This window comes from Alexandromys fortis, unplaced genomic scaffold (assembly GCF_014885135.2).
Source record: "Alexandromys fortis isolate MF-2015 unplaced genomic scaffold, M_Fortis_MF-2015_v1.1 scaffold_157, whole genome shotgun sequence".
NCBI lineage: Eukaryota > Metazoa > Chordata > Mammalia > Rodentia > Cricetidae > Alexandromys > Alexandromys fortis.
Window position 1 is genome coordinate 1,126,186 of NW_026068041.1, and position 23,392 is coordinate 1,149,577.

The window sequence follows — 23,392 nt, forward strand, 5'->3', positions numbered from 1 at the left end:
TCAGCAGCAGACTCATTTCCCAGCAGATATCTGACCTGAATTGAGGTGAGGCTAATTATAGCCTTTAAAAAGATTTTACCCGGGTGGGTGAATTTCATTTTTCGCCATGGAAGTGCTATGCATGGGAAGTTTGGAGGGTTGTCTAGGCCCTTGTGTGAATGCCAAACCATGTGCAATTCTGTAACCTATGTATTTACCTACTTATTTATTTAATTTTGTGGAAATAGTCTCACACACCCAGACTGGCCTCAAACTCACTGTGTAGCCAACATCAGTCTTCTACTTCTTCCTCCATAGCTCTGGGATTACAGACATGAGCCATCATGTCTGGTATATATACTAGGGGTGGAACCCAGGGTGCTGTGCACACCTAGCAACCATTCTACCCACTGAGCCACATCCCCAACCCTGTATCCTTTTGAAAGTGTAGATTATTCTGGTTTGCTAAGTTCATTGACTCAAAGGCCATGGCAACAGGACAGTACGTACCTTTGCTCTGCTCCCCAGATAAGAGCCTGGTCACTTGTTCAGGTCCAGCTCAGGTGACAGCACACAGATTCCAGCTCAGCTACCCAGCACTCAGGATCTAGGACAAAGTACCAGCTTGAGGCCTGGCCTCTTATGAGCTGCAGGCTGGCGGGTGAGTGGTAGATGGTGGGGTGACAGTAATCACTGGCAGGTGAGCCACTGAAGGGACCAAGCAAGTGCTTGGCTTTACTTTCTGTGTGATCTGCAGCTTGGGACCAAGGGGCTAAGGGACTGTGCTGTAAGAAATAAGGACAGAAAGTCTGCAGAAAGATGAATCATGTTAGTGACCATTGCTTGCTGTACTTGTACACTTTTATCAGCAGTGGAATCCCCAAACTTGCCATGCTTTTGATCCTAGCACTTAGGAGGCAGAAACAGGTAGGTCCCTGAGTTCTAGGCTAGCCAAGGCTGTGTAGTGAGACCCTGTCTCAAAGCAAAATAAAACAAACGAAAGCCAAATGTGGCTGAGATGGCTCGGTGGGTAGAACCCTTTCTGTTTCAACCATGCGGACCTGTGCTTGGTTCCTCAGCGCCCATATAAAAAACCGGATGTGACTGTGTGTACTGGTGGGGCAAGATTGTTGGAGCTTGCTGTCAATCTAGGTTCATTGAGGGGCCTGTCCCGAGGGAATAGGTACAGAGCAGTAGAGGACACCTGGCACACTCCCTCCTTTGGCCCCTGCGCATGTGCACATGGGTGCACACATAAACAGCACGCATACACGGATAGACAAACACTGGGCTTTTTGAGCATGCACCTCCTTTTTCTGGGTTTTGATGTACTGATAAGTATATATAACTTGCCTTTCCCATTACATTGTATCTATAAGACCCATTCAACATAGAGGTCAGAAGATAAGCTGAAGATGTCCTAAGTTTTAAAGCTGGCGTCACTTAGAGTGCAAGCCCTCTGGCTTCCTAGGCTGACATTTTCTGGGCAGCGGAGCTTTGGTGCAGTGGAAGTCCTGACTGCCATCCTTCCGTGCCCAGTTTTCGTGGCTCCCTCCCCCGACAAGACTCCCTGCCCATGCCGCAGCCCTGGGCAGTGCTTCTCCCTTGGCTCTTCTCAAATCAGGTTACTCACTGTCCATCCCAGCCACGGGCTGTAAAGGAATTATCAGAATTTAGCCAGAACATTTCCGTTTCCTGTTAGTCAGATGTTCTTATAACCCAAACAGACGACATTTGCTTCAGTCTCTAACACAACCAAGATCTCTGGAAATTCTTTAGTTAGCTAGAAAATTCACTTCATAGTATCTCAGAATTTGAAAACTTTTTTGGGGATTGTTTTGTTTTAATTTTTTTTAAACCAATGCCAGCTATGGTTTTTGATCACGAAGCTCTGCACCAGTGGTGCCTTCCATGCTTGTGGCTTCTGCTGGTGGTGTCCTAGGCCTCTCAAACAGGCTCTTTCCTGGGAAGGAATGTCACAAATGTGCCTGAGGACATTTTGAAGGCAGGTCTAGGAAGCTAACCTCCTACAGCCTGGTAGAACTAAATGCCCACGCCAGTGGGACAGTTCCTCTTTCCTTTTCAGTGCTTAAGAGGAAGGAAGCACCTGGCACCGAGTCCAGCCTCAGTTTCCCTATTGTTAAGTTTGGCCACTCAGATTATTTTTCTGCAGTGTAAGGAAAGGAGACATTCTCTCCCTTGGGGGTTTCCACGGTCACTCAACTCAGTCTGGGCTTTTGTGATGGTTTTCATGTTCTGCCCAGTGAGTGTTTCATTATGGAAAATTCTGTATATGCTGAAGAGCCTGTCTCCTCCCCTCCCCCCAGCACAGTCTCAGCAGTTACTCTGTGTGCTCTTACTCCATCTTTCTCTTGTCCCTTAAGAAAGGACGCCAAGCTGGATGCTGTGCTCAGGCTCTGGAGGCTGAGGCAGGAGAATCCCTGCCTCCCTTTTGAGACATTCTTAGAAGCCCAATCTGGCCTTGAACTTTTGAAATAGCAGGGGGTGGCATTGAACTCTGCTCCCTTTGGTCTGTCTCCCAAGTGCTGGGATTCCCAGTGTTCTGTCATTCGTGTCTGCAGTGCTGGGACTGAACCCAGGGCTTCAGGCATGCTAGGCAAGCACTCTGCCAACTAAGCTTCACCCCACCGAGACCTCTCGAACACAGAACACAGAATTTTTGTTTGTTTGTTTGTTTGAGATAGGGTTTCTCTGTGTAATCCTGGCTATCCTAATCCAAACTAGCCTTGAATACACCGAGACCCACCTGCATCTGCCTGCCTCCCAAGTGCTGAGATTGAAGGTGTGAGTCCCCACCACCCAATTTAGTACACAGAGTTTAAGGCCAGTCTTGGGCAGTGGGGATGGGCATAGGATATAATATCATGCTTTTTTTAAAAAAAATATTTATTTGTTATGTATACAATATTCTCTGTGTATATGTCGGCAGGCCAGAAGAAGGCACCAGACCTCATTACAGATGGTTGTGAGCCACCATGTGGTTGCTGGGAATTGAACTCAGGACCTTTGGAAGAGCAGGCAATGCTCTTAACCACTGAGCCATCTCTCCAGCCCCTCATGCTTTTTTTTTTTTTTTTTTTTTAAAAACCCATATTATATGTCAATATGCATCTCTACTTGCTGGAGACTTTAAAATCTATTTTAGGGCTAGAGAGGTGGCTCATCAGTTAAGAACACTTGTTTCTCTCCTGAAGAAGACCTAGGTTCAGTTCCCTGCACCCATGCAGAGCAGAGGCCTACAGCCATCTGTAACTCTATGTCCAGTGGCTCTGACCCAGTCTTGTGGCCTCTGGGGCACAGGTACACTTGAGATGACATAACATATGCAGGCAGAAATACTCACATGCATGAAATAAAAATTTAAAAATATCTAAAAACAATCATACAAAAACTAACCCTCTATCTGAAACAAATGGAGACCCACAGGAAGTTACAGACCTAGTATAAAAGGTGCAGTGCTCCCTCCACGGGCCATGTCCGTCTTTCATGGAAGCAGGTTCACACAGGGCAGCACCATGGGAACCGGGCTGTAAGGTTTCTCAGGTTTGCCAGGCCGTGGTGGTGCTCACCTTTAATCCCAGCACTGGGGAGGCAGAGGCAGGTGGATCACTGTGAGTTCGAGGCCAGTCTGATCTATAGAGCAAGTTCCAGGATCGCTTAGGGCTATTACACAGAGAAACCCTATGGGGGGGGGGGGGAGATTTCTCTGGTTCTATAGTGTTACCCATGTCTGTGTGTAGTTCTGTGTGGTTTATCTCATGTGAGTTTGTTGGCCCCTCACCACTGACTGTCAAGATACCAGCTATCTCATGACTAGAAGAAACCTGCTTACACAACGCCCCTTCTCACTGTCCCTGGCCTCTGCTCACTGCTCTCCTGAGCTCCGCCTTTACAGCCTTGTGTTGAAAACGCTCTGTAAATGGGCTCTGTTTCTGACTTTTGAGATTGGCCACTTTGACTAAGCATGTGCCCTCAGGGTAACCCCATGCTTTCCATTTTAAAGTTCCTTCTCTTGGCAGGTTTCCAGTCCCGGGCCTGACTTCTCTCTCTTTGAGCAGGTCTTGAGTTTCATTAGAGCCATTGGTTACTGCCACAGTGTGTTGCTGCTGCTGCTGCTGCTGCACCCTAGGGTGATGGTGCGTGCAGCCACAGTGTAATAGTAATAGGAGTCTCCTGAATAGCTCTGGCCAACAGAGAGAGCTTCCTGTGCCTAGTGTTGGGGCCTTTGTTTTTCCAGACAGGATCTAGCCTGTTTCATATAGCCCTGGCTGTCCTGGAACTCACTGTGTAGACCAGGCTGGCCTTGAACTCAGAGTGCTGGGATTTAAGGCATGTGCCAATGCCTGCCGCTGCCACCACCAGGCAGACTTCCTCTTTTTTAATACTGAGTAGTAGTCTGAAGTCTGGATGTAGAGTTTTTTCCCCCCAGTATTCACCTGTTGACAGAACTTTGGGTTGTTCTCGGGCTTTTTAAAGGAGAAAGGGCTTATTATAGCTAACGGTTCCTGGTTGTAGTCCATTGTGGTGAAGAGGTCAGGGCATCAGGAGCTTGAAGCTGCTGGTTAGCACGACCTCTTCAGTCATGTGTGTGCTCAGCTTCCTTTCTCCACTGTTAGACCAGTCGGGATCCCCTGCTTAGGGAATGGTGTCACCTACTGTGGGCAGACTTTCCCACCTCAGTTAACATAATCGGGATACCCCTACAGACAGGCTTAGATGCCCACCTCCCAGGGGATTCCAGATTTTCTCAAGTTGCCAGTTAAGTTTGACCATCACAGTAGTTGTAAACTCCTGAGCTCACGTGATCCTCTGGCCCCAGCTCCTGCCAGATGTGTAAGAAAGGCCCAAACCATACTCTGCCTGTCCTTCACCGGTGTGCTTGTGAGGTGCAGTTTCTCTGCTTTCTCGCCAGCATTTGACATTGGTACTGTTTCTCGGTTTGTAGTTCTGGGGTACCTCACTGTGGTTTTCATCTTTTTCTCCATTGTCTTTTGATGCTGTGCTCACTGTGTATCAGTGTAGCCAAACACTCTTCATATCTCCTGTCTCTTCAGGTTGGATGGCCTGTGACTGTTTGCTATGCCCAGGTTTGTGCTGCAGACACCCTGCCACTCTGCGGTGCATCTTTCTTAGCATAAAAAGCTTTCGCGCTTTCTTTCTCCCCTTTCCTAGAGAGTTGGAGTTTATTAAGAGAGATAGTTTTAGCTGGGTGGTGATGACCACCACCTTTAATCCCAGCACTCAGGAGTCAGAGGCAGGTGGATCTCTGAGTTCAAGACGAGCCTGGTCAACAAAGCGAGTTCTAGGACAGTCAGGGCTGCACCACAGAGAAACCCTGTCTTGAGAAACACACAGATGAACACCCCCCCCCCCCGACACTCTGCTAGAACAGTAAAGTAGTTGGAATTCTGAGCCTTTTCTTGTATGTTCCTCCCACCTTGAGGAACATGGACTGTATATGAAAGGGGAGCCATGGAGACCACGTGGATTAGAGGAGCTGTGCCAGCTGCAGTTGTCCCAGCCACAGTCCCTGTTTCTCTGAAGCTCCAATGCTGAGCTCGGCCAATGAGTGCTCCTCCCCAGGGAGACATCTGTCTATCCTAGGTATGGAACGCTGGCCACAGGGTCTCCACCATCCTCACCCTCTGCTCACACTGGGAACCATTTGCGAGGTTAGCGTGTTGTATACTGGACTGCAGATGTTGGCAGCCTCCACGTGGGCCTTGTGTCTGGATGGAAGAGCTGCTACACCTGTTTCAAGGGACCAGGGACTAATGTTTGTGATTGAGGGCATTGCTTTAACTGTTGTCTGGGAGTGTTCTAGAAACCTTCCAATCTTTTGGTGGGGGCTGAAAGCCAAGTTCTACCTCTTTTTTTCCCCTATTTCCAGGATGCAAATAATGTCACTTTAAAGTTGACATGAGAGAAAAGAAGACACACGTGAGATAGTGTTTGGGGACATGCTGGCCAGTTAGGGGTATTTGTTCATGTTGTGCCCACCCCCATGTTTATTCTTTAATCTGACAGGCCAAGACGTTGATTTACAGTGCAAACCTTCATAAGGAAACTCTCAGGCGCTAGTTCTCAGCCTGGCAGCCGCGCCTGCAGCAGCTATTCTTAGGCTGCCGCTGTACCACCAGTCTTTATATATAGACACCTTCTCCGTTTTTGAGTTTCCCAATTTAGGCGCCTTCTCCGTTTTTGAGTCTTGAATCTGTCTTTTAAGCGATGGGTTAGGGATTGTCTATGTGAAAGAAAAGAGCAGTCTAAGGGATCTGCCTGGTCCCATGTTCTGCAGGAGCGACAGGTAGGTGTGGAGACGGGGTGATAGAGGGGAGCTAGGCAGGGTGCGGCTCGCTCATAGGACAGGTGTGAGCTGTTTGGACCCCACAAAAACCCCAGGGAGTCTTCTGTCTTCTGCAGGTGTCACTACATTCTGGCCTGGATATCAGTTCCTGGACTTGGAAGGGACTGTGAGCTTGGTCTCCAGGACTGACCGTGAAGCTGGGGACTCAGGCTTCATTCAGGCCTCTTCCCCAGTGTCTGTGACGTTCACCGTCTCTGCTTTTACTCCTCTCAGAGTTGTGGCCAGAGTTTGTGGTTTGGGCAGTTGGTCTTCCAGGTCACCTGATGGCAGAAGACATTGACTCTTGTCAGTAGGTGGCAGCACCGAAGAGGATGAGGCTCGCGGGCTCTGAGCTGGGGTAGAGGGGGCAGTTGGACTCCTCCTCCCCAGCTGCTGTGAAAGTGCTGGAAACTTGCCTGTTTCTCACAGTTCTAGAGGCTGGGCAGTTGAAATCCAGGCGCTGATTGTACTCTGTCCAGGGGGCCCATTTCTGGTTCATAAGCAACTCTTTTTTTCTGTGTCTTCAAATTGCAGAAAAGGCAAAGGGTCTCACATGAAGATACTAATCCTATTTGTGGGGTTTCTACCCTTCTGACCTAAGCACCCCAAATACCCTACTGCCTAATGCTGTCACTTTGGCAGTCAGTCTGGGGCATCAAACGCCTAAGAGCACATTCTGGACGACCCTGGAAAGCTTCACTCTTTGCAAGTGGCTCAGGTCTCTGGCCCAGCCTTGGCCTCCATTGGTAAACACCGTGGGTACCTGAGAGCAGCTCTTTTCTGGACCATATGGAGTTACTGTTCCAGGTCAAATGGGACTCCAGCTCTCCGCCTAGAAGGGCATTGGTTCTGCAGAGTTCCATCCTCTCCAGCCTTGCTTTCCCACCGGGACTTCCTTAGTGTGGGTTCCTCAGTTCTGCCTTGTTCCTTGTTCATGTTCTCTTTGAAATATGGATTAAAGCCAGTAATTGAATGGTGGTGGGGATTCAAAGACAGGAATTGGGACTGCCTCTGAAAGGTAGGCGTGTGTCACTTAGACAGTAAGGGCCCGTGAAATGGGTTGGCGTATCTGTCTAGAAGCGCGTAGGCAGGGTTTCAGGACGAGAGGGTTGCTGGGGGCTGGCATGGAGATGAGAGGCCGAGCGCACACGCGTGAAGTCCTGGCTTCCACAGCTTGCAGTGTGAAGGTACACAGTTGGGAAGAGCCATGAAGGCTCGAAGAAAGCACGGCCGGGTCCAAGGGGTAGATGGCTATCAGCCATTAGGGAAGTCAGAAAGTCAACTACCAAGCTCTTTGAGTAGATGTCCCTATCAGTAAGATGGTTTGCCAGATCAGGGTGGTCCACATTGTAATCCCAGTACTCAGGAGCCTGAGGCAGGAGGATTGTGAGCTCAAGGTCTGCTTGGACTCCACAGGGGGGTGACAGAAGAGCCCATGAGGCAGTTGTATGTGCCATATGAGGGCTCTAGCTGGCGGCAGCAGCACTTGGGGACTGTCAGGTAGCAGGCAGGCTGAGCTGTTCTTGACAGCTGTGGAGTGGCACTCTTCTGTACCCCTGCATTCCCAGCCATGTTTTGGTTTCCTAACTTTATAGGTAGCCGTTGGGGACTTTTGACAGACAAAGGTCCTGGTCTGACTAAGGTCTTAGAATGTCACAAGGCCATTGTGTATTGGCCTAGACATGGCAGGGCAAGGGCTGAGTAGGGCATGTCTAGGGCCAGAGTGCTGTAGATCTCAGAGGGTACTTCCAACGCTAGACTCACCCAGATTTCTTCTCTAGGCCTGCCCATCACTACTCCAAGAGATTCTCTCAGGGAGCCTGCTGCTGCTAGGCACCATGACAGTGAGGGGGGCTGCGCTGGCCCCAGACCCAGCATCACCCACAACCGCAGCAGCTTCGCCTGGCGTCTCTGCAACCCCTGAGGGCAGTCCCACAGCCATGGAGCAGCCTGTGTTCCTGATGACCACCGCCGCCCAGGCCATCTCCGGCTTCTTTGTGTGGACAGCTCTACTCATCACCTGCCACCAGGTACCTGGGTGTGAAGAGGGAGCCTCCATAAGTGTCCCGAGTGGTTTCTAGTCCAGCGAAACATCCTGTAGGCAAGCCTGACTGTAGCCATAAGTGCGCTCTGCTTCCTAGGGGATTTCTCCTCCACACCCCGGCTCAGCTAAGGGCAGCTTATGGCTCTGGAGTTGTCTGTACTTCTCTAACAACCAGAACAGCAAGGATGGGAGGAGACACACAGATATGTGTCTGCCTTGATCTAGAAGTGACACTGTGACTTCTGCCCATGTCTAGCTGAAGCCACACAACTGTACATGTTAGAGATGTCTTTGCAACGGAGAGACTTGTGAGCGTGAGGGAGGAGCTGGTCACATATATGTGGGTAGCAGCTCAGAGAGAGAAGTCAGGTCTCGAGTCTCCTGTACTCATGGCCCCAGGGGAGGTTGGGTGCTCAAGAAGGAGGCTTGATGAATGCCCCACTGCAGGCTGCTGCGCAGGCCCCTGGCAGTCCCTCACCAGCTGTCATGTGTCTCAGTCTCTTTTAGATCTATCAGTGTCCAAGAGATTGGCTTACAGCAGATGGGATTGTTTTGTCCTTTTCCCCAGTCAGGGCCGGGCTGGGCCAAGAGTGATGTCATGAGAGTTGGGACCAGGCACTGGGGCTGGCTCTTGCTCTGCTTTCTTCTGCCTCTCTGGGGACATCGCAGTGCTGCCTTGGATGAACAAGCAGCTTAAGGAACAAGGCATAGTGTGAGCACACCACTGTGGCCACATGGCCCGGAGTGTATCTATGTCCTCCAGAGTGAGGCCCCTGTCTGTCCCACCCTTTCTGGCATCTGCTAAGATACAAGGCAGAGGGCCCACAGGCAGATGGCCTTGATTCGGCCCTTGACCAGCCCTTCAGTTAACTCAGCACTGCTGCTGTGTAACCCTGGGAAGGTGACTCTGGGAAGGCAGAATGAACAGGATCTCAACTTCAACAACACCATGGTCTTACTGTTCCATCTAACTGAAAGATGGTTGTAGATGCTGCTCACACCAGCTTTATGTGACACCTTTGATTTGACTCTCATGATGGAAGTTTTATCAACTGACTTCACTGAGTAGGACTAAGTCTCGGGGGTACTTTGTATCAGGGCTACTTTGTATCAGGCCATGGAGCAAGAAGAGCAGAGACAGAAGTCAGGAGCCCACCTCTTCCCTTGGTGCAGGAAGACGAGGGCAGGTGGCCGGGAGGGAGGTAGGTGGGTAGCAGTAGGTCTTGACTGACTGATGCCCTTTGCCCAGATCTACATGCATCTGCGCTGCTACAGCCGGCCCAACGAGCAGCGCTACATCGTGCGCATCCTCTTCATTGTGCCCATCTACGCCTTCGACTCCTGGCTCAGTCTTCTCTTCTTCACCAACGACCAGTACTATGTGTACTTCGGCACCATCCGTGACTGCTACGAGGGTGAGGACATAGTTTGGAATGGGACTGGAGGGAGGGCTGGGGAGCTGGGGGCCATGGGAGCAAGGGCAGTGCACTTCGCTCGTTCTTTTCTGGGATATGGGGTCTGGGCGTCATTTCTCACAAAGATGAGTGTAGATTCCCCTTCCCCACCTGACTCTCCATCTACCCTGATAGATGGGTACACGTGTACCCAAGTCTCCCCTTACAGATGTGCTTTGATGTGGGGGACCCCAGGACACATTCACAAATACCTAGAGGCAGGAGCACCACCTCTAGCTCATCTTTCTCAGTTCCGGCTTCTCTGTCTGGTGGGCAACTTGTGAATGGTCCATCCAGGGATAGAAACCCCAGGTATGGGTGGGACGATTTACACAGCCACAACCCCATGTGTCCCATGTGGTGCTCTGTTGTGTCTCAAAGGAAAGGACTTGCACCCTCTCATGGCCTTGGTTCCCTAGCTCCTCCCACCATGTCCCCCCTCATCTCTGTTGCCTCCTCCATACCCTCTACAGGAAACACATCAATTTTCATCCTAGCTAGAGCAGAAGGTAGTTTCCTAGTGTTGGGAGCAGGCATGGTCTGGTTTTCCAGCCCTGTGTGGGCCTGAGGCCCTACCCTCATCCTGCCTTTTCCCAAGTTTCACATCCTCTTTGTCCACACGTAGACCAGGCGCTATCTGCGTCTGCAGCAGATGCTGCTCTGCCGGGGGGGGGGGGGGCTGCCCTCAGTGGAGAGCACAGCCAGGCACATGACTCAGATGACTCCCCCCCCCCCACTTTGAGACAGAATACACAGCCTAGGATGGCCTCAAACTTTTTTGGGGGTGGTGTCGGTCTCATTTTATAGCTCCAACTGGCCTGGAACTCAGAGGTCTGCCTGTTTCTGCTCTTGAGTACTGGGAGTAAAGGTGTGCACCTTATAGTCTTTGTCTGTCTATCTTTTATGTGTATGAATGTTTGCTTGCATGTAGGTCTGTGTACCACATATGTAATGCCTGAAGAGGCCAGGAAAAGGTGTTGATAACCAATCCAGAATGCTCCTTTGGCAGAGCAACTAGTGCTCTTAACCTTGAGCCATCTTTACAGCACCAGATCTCAAACTCTTTTTCTTCTCTTTTTTCTTTTGAGACAGGGTTTCTCAGTGTAGCCCTGGATGTCCTGAAAGTTGATCTGTAGACCAGGCTGACCTTGAACTTAGAGATCCTCTTTCCTCTGCCTCCCAAGTGCTGGGGTTACAGGTGTGTGCCACCATATCTGGTTTTATGTGGTGCTGGGCATGGAACCCAGGGCTTTCTAGATGCTAGGCAAGCATTCAACCAACTAAGACACTTCCCAGTCCAGTCTGTGTTGGAGGAAGGGGGGCCATACATGCCAGGCATGTACTTTTGAGTAAAGGGACTTGAGTAGCTTACACCGTGAGCTCTACCCACCCCTCTGTAGGGCTGCATTGATTCCCAGTACCCTCCTCCTGGCTGGTGCTCTCATAAATTCCTTCCAGGAGGGAATATAGAGGCAGATGGGGACCTGCTCAGTCACTGTGCTTGATGTTCCTGGAAGCAGAAACCCCCAGGGAGACTCTGGCTGGGAAAGGGAAGAGCTGAGCACCCTTCTCCCTTCAGGTGCCAGCCTCTAGTGGGGCAGCTTCTACTCACCTTGTTCTTATAGAAGCAAAAAGGTTGTTTTTGTGCTGTGTATGTGTCTTTGTGCATGTTTGTGCCCCTGTGTCCTGTGTAGTCTAGGGGCAAATGTAGGCTTTTCTCCTTTGTTCGGCCCTGAAGATGGGACATCTCGCAAACTGTGGGGACTTGGGGGAGCTACCATTCTGCCCTTACTCAACACCCCAGAGTAGCAGCAGATGGTGGGTGGCACCCCCACTTCAAAGGCCTCTCTGTTGCTCCCACCTGCCCCAGCCAGCCTCCCTGCCTGTGGAAAGGTTGGCTCAGGAAGTCTGCCACTCTAGGAAGCTCATCTCCTAGCAACACTGTTGTCTCAGACTGCCCATCTCCCAGGGACTTTACAAACAGCGCTGAGCACCTGGAGTTGAGGCTGCCTGAGGTCACTGGCTGTTAGTGTCTAGAGTCAGCAGCCTGACCCTCACTCTCACCTGTCTCTTCTGTACCTCTTTTCAGGTCTCTTTTAGTGGCAAAACTAAAAAGGCACACACACATGCACTCACACACATGCTCATAAACACTTCTCTTTTCTTCACCTTACCAGGGAGACTGGACTACAATTTTTTCTAGGTGTGCATTTAGTGTTTGCATTTTATATATTTAAATATTGTCTAGAGGTGAGCCTTGCATTGCCCTACATTCCTTTTCTTTCATTTCATTTGGTTTTGTGACAGGTTCCATATGCTCGGTCCTCCTGCCTCCGTTCCTGAGTGCTATGTTTGTAGGTGTACCTCAGGCTGGCTCCCCTTGCCCTTTCCAGGTAGAAGTCTGGGTCTTGCTACAAGTACTGACTACATATTTAATTTTGGGGTTGTCCAGTTTTCTATACTTATCATTCATTTATTCCTGAGTGCTACAGTTTGAGTTTTTGAATAACCAGCCCCGCTCTCCCTGAGACAGCAGGCACTGTGTGACTCTGTCACTGCTGGCTTTTTCTTTGACCACATTTCCCTGGAGTCTGCAGTGCTTGCTGGTGAGGCCTCCTCTGCTCAGCTGTCACCAGGCTCTGTCATTCACCTCTTTGGACTTGTGTCGGCTTCTGTACAGCGTGGGCCACCTGTTTCCGTTTCTCCTTGGTTTGTGGTTTCTTCTCTCTGTTGGTCTGTGCCCATCTTTCACCAGCCTCCTGGACGAGCAGGTGCATAGGGGTGCTGACGTGAAGTCCAGAGTGTCCTTATTGAACTGCTCTGTGATTGACATCCCCGGGAAGGGACCGCACCTCAAGGGCGGGTCCTACAGGCTACTTCTCACAGCTTCTTCTGGGAAATCTGCTGGATTCTAACCCTGTGTAGTCACTGGCATATTCTTTGGTTTGTCCGAGACAGGGTTTCTCTGTAGCTTTGGGACTTGTCCTGGAACTAGCTCTGGTAGACCAGGCTGGCCTCAAACTCACAGAGATCCACCTGCCTCTGCCTCCCAAGTGCTGGGATTAAAGGTATGCATCACCATCACCCAGCTTTCTTCCTGCCTTTTAAGATCTTGTTTTCAACCTCTAAGTTCTGAAATCACAGAAGATAGAGTAATTAATATTCACCATGTTGAAAGGCTTGAACTCCCCAACTTAGGACCTGAGACCTTCCCTTGTTTGTATCTTTGATACTTTTCCTTTCCTTTTACAAATGATTTATTTAAACTTTATCGTTTAGTTAGTAATCTGGAAAGAGATACTCACATCAGGACTCAGCAAGGTTGGGTTCCAAAACTACCCAGGTTTTGCTTAACTTGTCTGAAGTATATACTAGAGTTAAAGCAAGCCAGGACCACCCACCACTAGCCACAGCATACCTAATCTTTGTGTCCAGGTCCCTGTCACTTCATCCAGAGGCCTAGTTCCAGGGCCTTCATGGCTTTCCCAGGTATGAACACTCCTCTTAGCCATGGACTGAAGCATCCATTTGGTTGGAAGTTTGCACAGGTAGGAGCCATAAACCATGACCTTGGTGAAGTCAGCAGTCCTGAGTCTTCATCAGGAGCATGGCCTTACTTATATGCTCAGTGTAAGGGATTCAAGATCCCAGTGGGCTGAGCAGGGCTTCCAGCAGCCGCACATGGACTTGAAACACTTTTCCATCTTTCAGGTCTTTGGGAATGTCCACCTAGGGAGGGCATCTTTATGGTTCTCAGCTGTTCCGCCAAGTCCCTCGGAAGTATCGTCTCTTTTCTCTTTTCCTCTCTGGGATTCCTGCTCCTGGAACGTGGGATGTGCTCCTGGAACGAGGCTCACGAGTCTCTCACGTCTTTTCAGCATCTTTTTCCTGTTGCTCTCCAGGAGCTGTTGGTTGGCTTGCTTTTCACATCATCATCTGTGAGCGTCCTTCCCCAGCTCTGCTTCTCTCACCCCACTGTGATGCGCGCTGGCTCTTCTCTGTGCTTCTCTGAGCCCCCTGTTCTTGGTGCTGCAGAGTTTCTTTTCTCTGGGGATATTAATTACGTTTTCTTTCGTATCAGCTTCTCCTTGAGCTCTTTGCATCTGTTTGATTTGCTTCTCTCTCTCTCCCTCTCCGCACATGTGCTGTATGCATATGTGTGTGTGCACATGCAGAGGCCAGAGGAGGTTGTCTGGTGTCCTGTCTATCACTTTCTGTCAGGGTTTTTCTTTGAATCTGGAGCTAGACTGTAGCCAGAAAACCTTATCAATCTTCTGGTGTGCCCCGAACATCCCTCACCTCCTCACCAGCTTTGGAGTTACAGATGCCCAGTTGCACATGACCATGCTCGGCTTTTGGGGATTTGAGCTTGGGTCTCCATGCTTATACAACAGTGGTATCACCCTCTGAGCCATCTCTCTGCCCCTGCTTTAGTCTTTTACCTTTGTGTTAGAAAGCATCCTCAGCTATCTAATGTCTTCAGCTTTGCTTCCTGATAACTGGGCCTTCCAGTTGAGCATAGACAGTCTTCCCGGTCGTGTTCATACAGACATGAGACAGGTGCCGTGTGATTCTCCACGACATATGATTCCTGTCTTCTGCTCAGAAGATGCAGGCAGGTTGTGTGAGCAGTGGGTATGGGAAGAGGGCTATGGGAATGGTTGCATTTCTGACAATCTCATTACCGCCCTCAGCCGGGCCGAGTTCTAGCCCTTTAGACACACACTCACAGCCTGAAGTTCTGTGTGGTGTCTTTGGGTCACTTCCCCGCTTGCAACCCACAACCTCAGCTGCACGAGACTGGGTCCTCTGGGCTCTACCCTCCCCTTTTTTAAAATGAGGTTTTGTTTCATAGCTCTGGCTGGCCTAGAACTCACTGCTTCTACCTCTGCTGAATTACAGGTGTGTGCCATCACACTCAACTCTGAGACTCCCTGTGTAACCTAGGCTAGCTTTGAGCTTGCAGAGATCTCCCTGCATTAGGTGAGCCGCCCACCTGGCTCTTTTGGGGTCCTTGTTGGCACCTCCTTTCACCCAGGACAGCTAGCCCAGAGCATCACCCAGAGCTTCTGTTGTCTCCCAGCAGTGACCGCATTGGCATTCTTCCTGCCCCTGGTAGTGTGCTTCTTATATGAGGTCAGTCCAATTGTCTAGTTGATGTTAGAGGGGACAGCTATGTGTTACACTCAGGAAGTGTACAACTATACTCGTGTAGATGATAGGGTTCCCATTCTCTAAGGCAGGGGCTGAACCTCAAAGATGTTGGGCCCCTTTCCCTGGATGCTTCAGCTCCATACAGTGTAGCGCGAGTAATAAAAACCCAGAGAAGATATTGGGGTTCAAGCTGAAGATCAGAAAAGCAAAGCAGCCAAGCCACTAGAGAGCTCTTACCCCTATCCTCAGTGTGACTGTAGACTGCAATGCTCTCCACCAAACCTCAGACTGCGGACTGAACCCTCCTCTCATCTTATAACCCTCTATAGTGCTGGTATTAAAGGCGTGCACCACCACCACCTGGCCTCTTTTGGCTAACTAGTGTGGCTGCTGCCTAGCCTGTATGGCTCTCTAGTGTGGCTAGCTTTGCACTCTGATCTTCAGGCAAGCTTGCTTTATTATAACACAAATAAAATATCACTATAATACAGCACTCAGCTGATGAGGCTGTAGTTCACACAGCACTGGGAAAGGTCACAGGGCTGAGTGAGAGACAATTGCCGTATGCATTTTGGTGTCTGAGTAGGTTTGGGGTGAGGTAAGAGCCTGGGACTTGGTGACTAGCAGCGGAGATGCAGCTTCCTCTGCTCCCTGCAGTGTGCTGTGTTACACATGTTTATGTGGTGTTTACAGTTTGGCCCAGGTTCTTCATCATCATTAGCACATTCTTACCTGCTAGTTACCAGGTGGAGTGTGTATCGCACACCACTACACAGTGTGAAAACAACTGCAAGGAGCTGCAAAGCTTGCCCAAAATGACCTGATAGATGCCTGGTTCTCTGCAGCCAGGATTAGCCGTATGCTGGGCTTGGTGAAGGAGAGGGAAGAAACCTTTGTTTTCCCCAGAGAATTGTGAGCTCTCTGTTGGGAAGAGTGTACGTGCATAGGAAGAATGCAGTGTCCTTCACCCCGTTTCAGAGTTCAGATTCTTGTTTTCGAGGTAACAGTCTAGATGTGTAGCCCTGGCTGTCCTCAAGTTCATGATCCTCTTGCTCCAGCCTTCCTTGTGCTGGCCTCACAGCTGTACAGTGTTACCCTTGGCCCAGAGCTCACACCTAGACACACTGAATCTTGTGTGTGGCCCAGAATGAACAAAGATCCATAGGCCTGGGGCCTGCGAGATAGCTCAGCCAGTGAAGATGCCACCAAGGCTGATGACCTGAGTTTGTTCTCCAGGATCCATCTGAAGGAGAGAGCGACTCCTGCAAGTTGTTCTCTGATCTCCACACGCATGATGTGGCACATGTGTATATACAAATACACGTATATACAAATAAATGTATGTGAAATTTTAATTGATTTTATTGAGTTATGCATTTTTTCTGCTCCCCTCCCCTCCTCTCTCCTCCCCTTTCAACCTTCTCCCATGGTCCCCATGCTCCCAATTTACTCAGGAGATCTTGTCTTTTTATACTTCCCATATAGATTAGATCCATGTATGTCTGTCTCTCTTAGGGTCCTCATTGTTGTCTAGGTTCTCTGGGATTGTGAATTGTCAGTTTGTTTTTCTTTGTTTTATGTCTAAAAGCCACTTATGAGTGAGTGCATGTGATAATTGTCTTTCTGGGTCTGGGTTACCTCACTTAATATGATGTTTTCTAGATCCATTCATTTGACTGCAAATTTCAAGATGCCGTTATTTTTTCTGCTGTGTAGTACTCCATTGTGTAAATGTACCACATTTTCCTTATCTATTTTTTGGTCGAGGGGCATTTAGGTTGTTTCCAGGTTCTGGCTATGACAAACAAAGCTGCTATGAACATAGTTGGGCACATGTCCTTGTGGTACGATTGAGCATCCTTTGGGTATATACCCAAAAATGGCATTGCTGAGTCTTGAAGAAGGTTGTTTCCTAATTTTCTGAGAAATAGCCAATATATGTGAATTATTAAAAAAAAAATTTAAAGCAATTGGCCAGTTTGCTCTCAGTAGGACACCCTGACAGTTAATGATACCACTAGCCACAGCTCACAAACAGGAAGTGTAGGAGCTCAGTGGATCTAAGTAAAGGGAGAGAGCCGATGGGCGAGGGCTCAGAAACAGCATGTGGGCTGCCAGAAGCAGGGACAAGCAGAATTCACAAAGGATGCATTCACAGGGAAGGAAGGCTTTGGAGCAGTGTGGAATTGGGGACAGTTGTTTAGGGGCAGGTCCCCTGTCCAGCGGAGTTGGCTCATTGAACTCTGATTGCCTAGGAAGGCCACGTGCCTCTGGAATGTGGGAAAGAATGTTCTGAGTCTCCGTGTACAAGCAGAAGGGACTCCTGTCAGAGCAGGCAAATTCCATTTTGCAGACATATCCTCAGTTATCGGGAATGTCCCAGACAACTTAGTCATTCCGGATCAACTTAGAGTTTCTGTGTAGCAGAGGCAGAGACCAGCTGAAGATGCTCAGGTTTGACAGGAGAGAGCTGGGAGCAGCCAGAAGCACATAGGACCATCAGTTCTTTATGGTACCTAGCCTTCCATAGGTGGTCAGGGAGCATACAGTGAACAGTATATGACTTCTGGCCTGGGGTGCAGCTGCAGGGACAGCTAGAGGACACTTCTGAACAGGTTCTCACCGACGTCCTGATCTCCCAGGCTGTGTGTTGTAGCTGTTTGTGGGGCTCACAGCTGAGAAACTGGGGGGGGGGGACCATAATGACTTAGACTGTAACCTCCTGTCCAGGTAGTTACTGGCTAGAGAAGTTGCCTTTGGGGGTTGGAAGGGGCCCCCATCTCTGCTGAGGGTTGCCTGCCTCTGATGCCTGCATATAATGGCCAGCCAGGAGGTCACAGCTTCCTTCTCTGATGATGATGCTGATAAGAAATATTCTTTCTAATTGGTGCATGTCTTTAATCCCAGCACTCGGCAGGCAGATCTTTTTGAGTTTAAGGCCAACCTGGTCTACAGAGCAAATTCCAGGACAGCCAGGAATACACACAGAGAAACACTCTGTCTTGGAAAAAAACAAAAAACAAATATTCTTTCCAAGTCAGGTGTGATGGCACTTGCCTGTAATCTAGCATTTTTGGGGGATAGAGGCCAAAGGATCTCTCCCAGTTTGGGGTCAGCCTTACCTACATGATGAGTCCCTGTCTTGAAAAACAGGAAGGGAAAAAGGTTTGTTTATTCTGCTAAGCTGAAGTCCTCCTGGGATCCGCCCTGAGACTGTGGCTCTTGTCTGGAGTGTGGACAAGCCTCTAGTATAGTCCTGTTTGTTCTTGATCCTCACCCTCCTTTCCTGATGGCATACTCTTGTCTGTAATTTGAGATGTGGTTTCTAGAATGGAGCAGAAAGGTCTAGATGTCCGACAGTCCAGGGCAGTAGGAGAGACCATCAGTTCCCTCTGAACTGTGGGTCCCATGGTCACTGATGTGTCCTGGAGCCTAGCACATGGCCTGGTATTCAGGATGCACAGGGGCCTTCCTGGAGACAAGGTCTGGAACCATATTAAGAGTGTGGTAGGGTAACAGCCTGCTGCCTGAGTTACACCTCCTGGCCCCTCTCTGTTCTGTTTCTGGCCTGTGTAGAGGCCTCTGGTGTAAACGCTATTGCTGGGTGTTTGGATCTTTTCTTTGTGAGCCTGTGTTTTGTAGGAAGGGATGGATTTTTCCAGATGGCCAGGGGGCCTGATTTGACCAATCAGGTCATGTCTAAGGAGTCTCTTGTCTCCTCTCTCTGAGAACTGGTTGAGTCCGTTATTGACTCATTAATGGTTCTCTGGAGTGAAGCAGCACCCTGGCTGGCCGTGTACTTCTAGGCAGTCCTGAGCTGAGAGCTGAATGCAGTGGTCGTCTGAGCAGCTCAATCAGAACTGGCTGTAGCTGAGGCTAGACAAGCAGCCCAGGCTTACGGCACAGAACGGGAAGGGTGTGAGCTCAATGGCAGGTCCTCCTCAGGAAAGCATTGCAGGACTGCTTGGCAGGAAGAGATGATGATGCTGGGCCCTGTGGTTTCTCTGAAGGTTTCTTTCCAGACCTACCAAAGGGAGTCCTGTGACAGCCAGTCTACAGGGAGGCCTGTGGCCTGCCCTGGGCCTTTGCTGCAGACGCTTTGCTTTGGGGCACCACATCTATCCCCTCGGTTTTCATCCCGTCAGTGTTAGTTGTGGGTACAGGTACCAGGGTTTCAGTCGGTACTGGAGACTGGACTCCGTTCCTACCTGCAATGTGTTCACACCCTGGAGAAAGCCTCACGCCATTTATTGAGTGCTGTCCTAGGAGCCTAGCCTCCAGTCGGGCTTTATGGCCACTGCTCTGCTCACAGTAGGCCCTCAGGAAGCACTTTTCCCAGTTCACAGAGGAGGAAGCAGGCACAGAGAGCTTGAGAAACCTGCCTAAAGCCATACAGCTCCTAAGTAATAGAAGCATGGTCCATATAGATGGGCGGTTGGGCTCAGGGGTCCATGGCTCTTTGCCCCAACTTTTTGCTGCCCTGTATCCTGAAAGGGTCAGCTATCATCAGGAGCCTGCCGGGGTTAAGCGCAGCTGTGCTCAGCCCCTTTCCTTGCTGTATTCTGAGTGACCGTTCTGCTGACCTGAGTACTCTGGACTTTCCACAGCCTTTGTCATCTATAACTTCCTGAGCCTGTGCTATGAGTACCTTGGGGGAGAGAGTGCCATCATGTCTGAGATCAGGGGAAAGGCCATTGAGTAAGTACAACAGTGTCCTGACCCCCACGTGGGCACCCACAGCCGTGCAGTTGGACATCCAGACCACACCCATGCCCGTGCTCTGCTTGCTTGCTCTCTAGCTCCTTCCTTGTCCTCTTTGTCCTCTCCTGTTGGCATTTCTCCTACAGTTTTTCTTGTTCATTCAGTGCTTTCTGGGCCATTTTGTGTGTATTGCTGGCCCCACCCGGGCCCTGGCTTGTTTGATGCAGAGGGCAGCCTTTTCCATCCCACCCTTCCTATTTCCCAGGTTTTTCTACTTGTCTCCCCTAGGTCAAGCTGCATGTATGGCACATGCTGCCTCTGGGGAAAGACCTACTCCATCGGTTTCCTGCGCTTCTGCAAACAGGTATGTGCCCAGAAGCAGCCCCAGGTCAGGAGGACCAGGCTAGGGACCCAGGTTCAGACCTGTGTCTCAGAGGGCAGTTCCTGTTGCATGCTGACCTGTGCCCTACCAGTGGAAGTCACCTGGCCCCCAGCTGTCCCCAAGCTGATCTGGAGACACCGAGTTAGCACCATCTGCTAAGGTGGGCAGTGAACATCCTGGGATACCCAGCAGCCTCGGGCCAGGGAATGTAGTCTGGAGTCTTGTTCATTTGGACTGAATCGTGCTGAACCAGAAAGCACCCAGGAGTTGTAGCCTGTCAGTCTGAGAGCTCATCCCTTTGTCCAGGGCTGGAGGGTTTAGGTGTGACATAGCAGACAAGACTGTGTGGTCCCTGCCCTCTCCCACATTCCAGTTGGAGGTGCTGCAGCTTTTGGTTTCCTTGGCTACCACTTCCTGGCTAGAGTTGGACTTCTAGCTTCTCTGGCTATGTGACCTCAGATTATTTGCTCAACCTTTCTGAGCTTGTTTGTCTATCTATCTATCTATCTATCTATCTATCTATCTATTTATTTATTTATTTATTTATTTATTGTTTTTTTGAGACAGGGTGTCTCTGTGGCTTTGGAGCCTGTCCTGGAACTAGCTCTGTAGACCAGGCTAGTCTCGAACTCACAGAGATCCGCCTGCCTCTGCCTCCCGAGTGCTGGGATTAAAGGCGTGCGCCACCATCGCCCGGCTGTTTGTCCTTTTATAAAATGGGGGTGGCAGTACTTATCTCAAGGGGTAACTAAAAGGAACAGATGAGCCCGTGGGTGTCAGCCGTTAGCACAGCTCTGGCTCATTCAGGGAGACACAAGCTGAGGGTGCCACACCCAGTCTTTGTAACTGCCCTTGTCCTCTGCAGGCCCTCAGTCAGTCCCTCCAGCATGACCAAAAATAATCAAGAGAAATGCGCTGCCCCCTCCCCGCCAGGAACACTGCAGCCTGCCCTAGGGCCACCCTGTTTTCATCCTCTATGGAGAGCTCAGGGCCCACAGCACGGCTGCCCACACAAGCAGCATGTCAGTAGACATGCCCAGGCTCCAATTCAGCCACTGGTTCTGTCTCCCTGAGGGAGCCTCAAGATCTCTCTTGTGGAGTAGCCCAGAAGGGGTTAAAACTGTCCTGGTCCAGGGTGGGGCTTGCAGAGCCTTGTTTACGTGGTCCAGCCACCCGGTCACCCGGTCCAGGCCCAGCTGTGACTCATCCCCGCTTTTGATCATTACATTGTCCTCAGAGTTCTGCTCTCAAGAGCAGAGCAGAGGTCACAGCCAGAGCATAGTCGACCTCACCATCACCAGGTGTGGGTCATTCCCTGCCCTGTGGGCTCTGAGACTCTGCTGTTGAACTTGACTTGGCAGGCCGGCAGTGAGAGGAGAATAACACACAAAGGCTCCCAGCAGGCGCCCCAGCACTCAGAGTATCTTCATTCCAGAGCCACAGGGTGGGCCAGGATGTCCTTGGGCCCAGAGCCCAGTGTCTGAGTCTTTTGGAGCAGCACTTGTTAAAGGGCTACAGAGTGGTGGAACAGCACTTGCCTCACATGTGTGAGGTCCTGGGTTCTGTCCCTAGCACTGCCAGTGAAGAGGAGAAAGAGGGGAGGGAGGAGGGGCAGACAGGGAAAGGAGGGAGAGAGGGAGGGAAGATGTTTGGATCAGTGACCCCAACCCATCCCAACAGAGTAGAAAGGACTGCCCACTCCTGGGACTGATGTCACTTTGACATCTAACCGGGTTTGCGAATCTCAGACTGACCCATGGAATAGCTGGACAAAGGCTCTGAGGTCTGCTGACTTGGGCTCCAGTCCTTCGTCTGTCCGTTCAGCTCTATGCCTCAAGTTTTCTTTCTCTTTTCTTTTCTTTTTTTTTTTTTTTTTGGTTTTTCGAGACAGGGTTTCTCTGTAGCTTTTGGTTCCTGTCCTGGAACTAGCTCTTGTAGACCAGGCTGGCCTCGAACTCACAGAGATCCGCCTGCCTCTGCCTCCCCAGTGCTGGGATTAAAGGTGTGCGCCACCACCGCCCGGCTCAAGTTTTCTTGTCTGACTGCTCTTCTTCCTTCCCCGAGCTCGCTCTGGGTGGAGATTTGCAGTCCAGGGATAGGGCTTTCTAGTAGCAGCATGTAGCTCTTTCTGTCACACACTCCTCTGCCATGGCACAGCCCAGTCCTCAGTGGGGCAGAGATGGGTTCCCAGGCTGCCTGCCTCTCTGCTCCAGCCATTGGTCCTGTCCAGAGCCATGCTCTCCAAGGCACGTGCTGGAGTTTTATGTGTCCTCTCCTTTACTTCCGGCTGAGGATGAACACTTTTAGGTTACTGGGAGCCTGTGGATGACGCGGACACCACTTCCATTCCCATATTTGCAACCCTGTGCCGTGGGCATGGGTTACTTTAACATTGCCCAGGTGGCTACCACTTGGAGCCCAAGTGATTGATTGCCTGAGAGACTGCAGTGGATAGCCAACCGGGCCTGAATGCCCACGTACCTTTTCAGGCTCCCACATATTAGAGGGATGTCTTCTCCCCACTTGCTGCTCTTGAAGGCCAACTCCAGGTTACTCAGACCCTGGTTCCTCAGAAACCCTGACCCAGGCCAGAGCCTGGGTCAGGGAAGCAGAGGCCTTGTCCTCACCCGCTCCCTGTTTGGCTAACTCCTCCTTAGAGCTCACTTGTTCAGAGAATGCGGTCCAGGACCTGCTGTTATCTCTAGTGCCCACTTCCTGTCTTTGTTCACACTCTGCCCTGGGTGAGCCTCTGCCTGAACTGCACCTTTGTATGTATGTATGCATGCATGCATATATGTATGGGTATGACTTGCAGGAAGTTGTTTCCTTCCACTGCGTGTCTTGAGGATCAAAGTTAGGTCAGCAGACTTGGCAAAGAAGTCTTTACCTGTGTCTTTACCTGCTGAGTCACCCCACTGGCCTGAAGCTGCTCCCTCTACCTGGATCCTGCCTCTATCCATCTTCCTGAAGGCCCCTCATCCTCTGAGCTGTCTCTGAGGTGTCTTCTACTCCTGGTCCACTGGGCCCTATATTCTTAGTCCTTGAGTCCCCAACATCATCATGTCTCTTTACCTTCCTGCTTCCCCCTGCACACAGTTCCCTTTTCCTCCTTCCTAGGAACCAGCATAGGCCCAGCTGGCAGAACTGGTGCTTTCCCGCATCCCTACTTTATCCTGTCTTGTTTGTTTCCCAAATAGGCCACCCTGCAGTTCTGTGTGGTAAAGCCACTCATGGCCGTCAGCACTGTTATTCTCCAGGCCTTCGGCAAGTACCGGGACGGGGACTTTGAGTAAGCAGGGGTCCTCCCTGGG

General features: G+C 50.4%; 1 protein-coding gene across 2 annotated transcripts in view; it reads left to right on the forward strand.

Annotated features, from left to right (window-relative positions):
* Tmem184b (transmembrane protein 184B) overlaps window positions 1-23,392 on the forward strand; it is a 43,632-nt gene that overhangs the window by 13,859 nt on the left and 6,381 nt on the right. Inside the window, exons 1-6 of one of the 2 annotated variants that reach the window (XM_050165634.1) lie at window positions 503-640; window positions 8,128-8,376; window positions 9,640-9,805; window positions 19,606-19,696; window positions 19,988-20,063; window positions 23,279-23,370. In XM_050165634.1, coding sequence (XP_050021591.1) covers window positions 8,185-8,376; window positions 9,640-9,805; window positions 19,606-19,696; window positions 19,988-20,063; window positions 23,279-23,370 — 617 coding nt within the window. In that variant the 5' untranslated portion in view covers window positions 503-640; window positions 8,128-8,184. Of the gene's footprint in view, window positions 1-502; window positions 641-8,127; window positions 8,377-9,639; window positions 9,806-19,605; window positions 19,697-19,987; window positions 20,064-23,278; window positions 23,371-23,392 lie in introns of those variants that run through there. The other variant, XM_050165633.1, reaches the window with a different exon arrangement.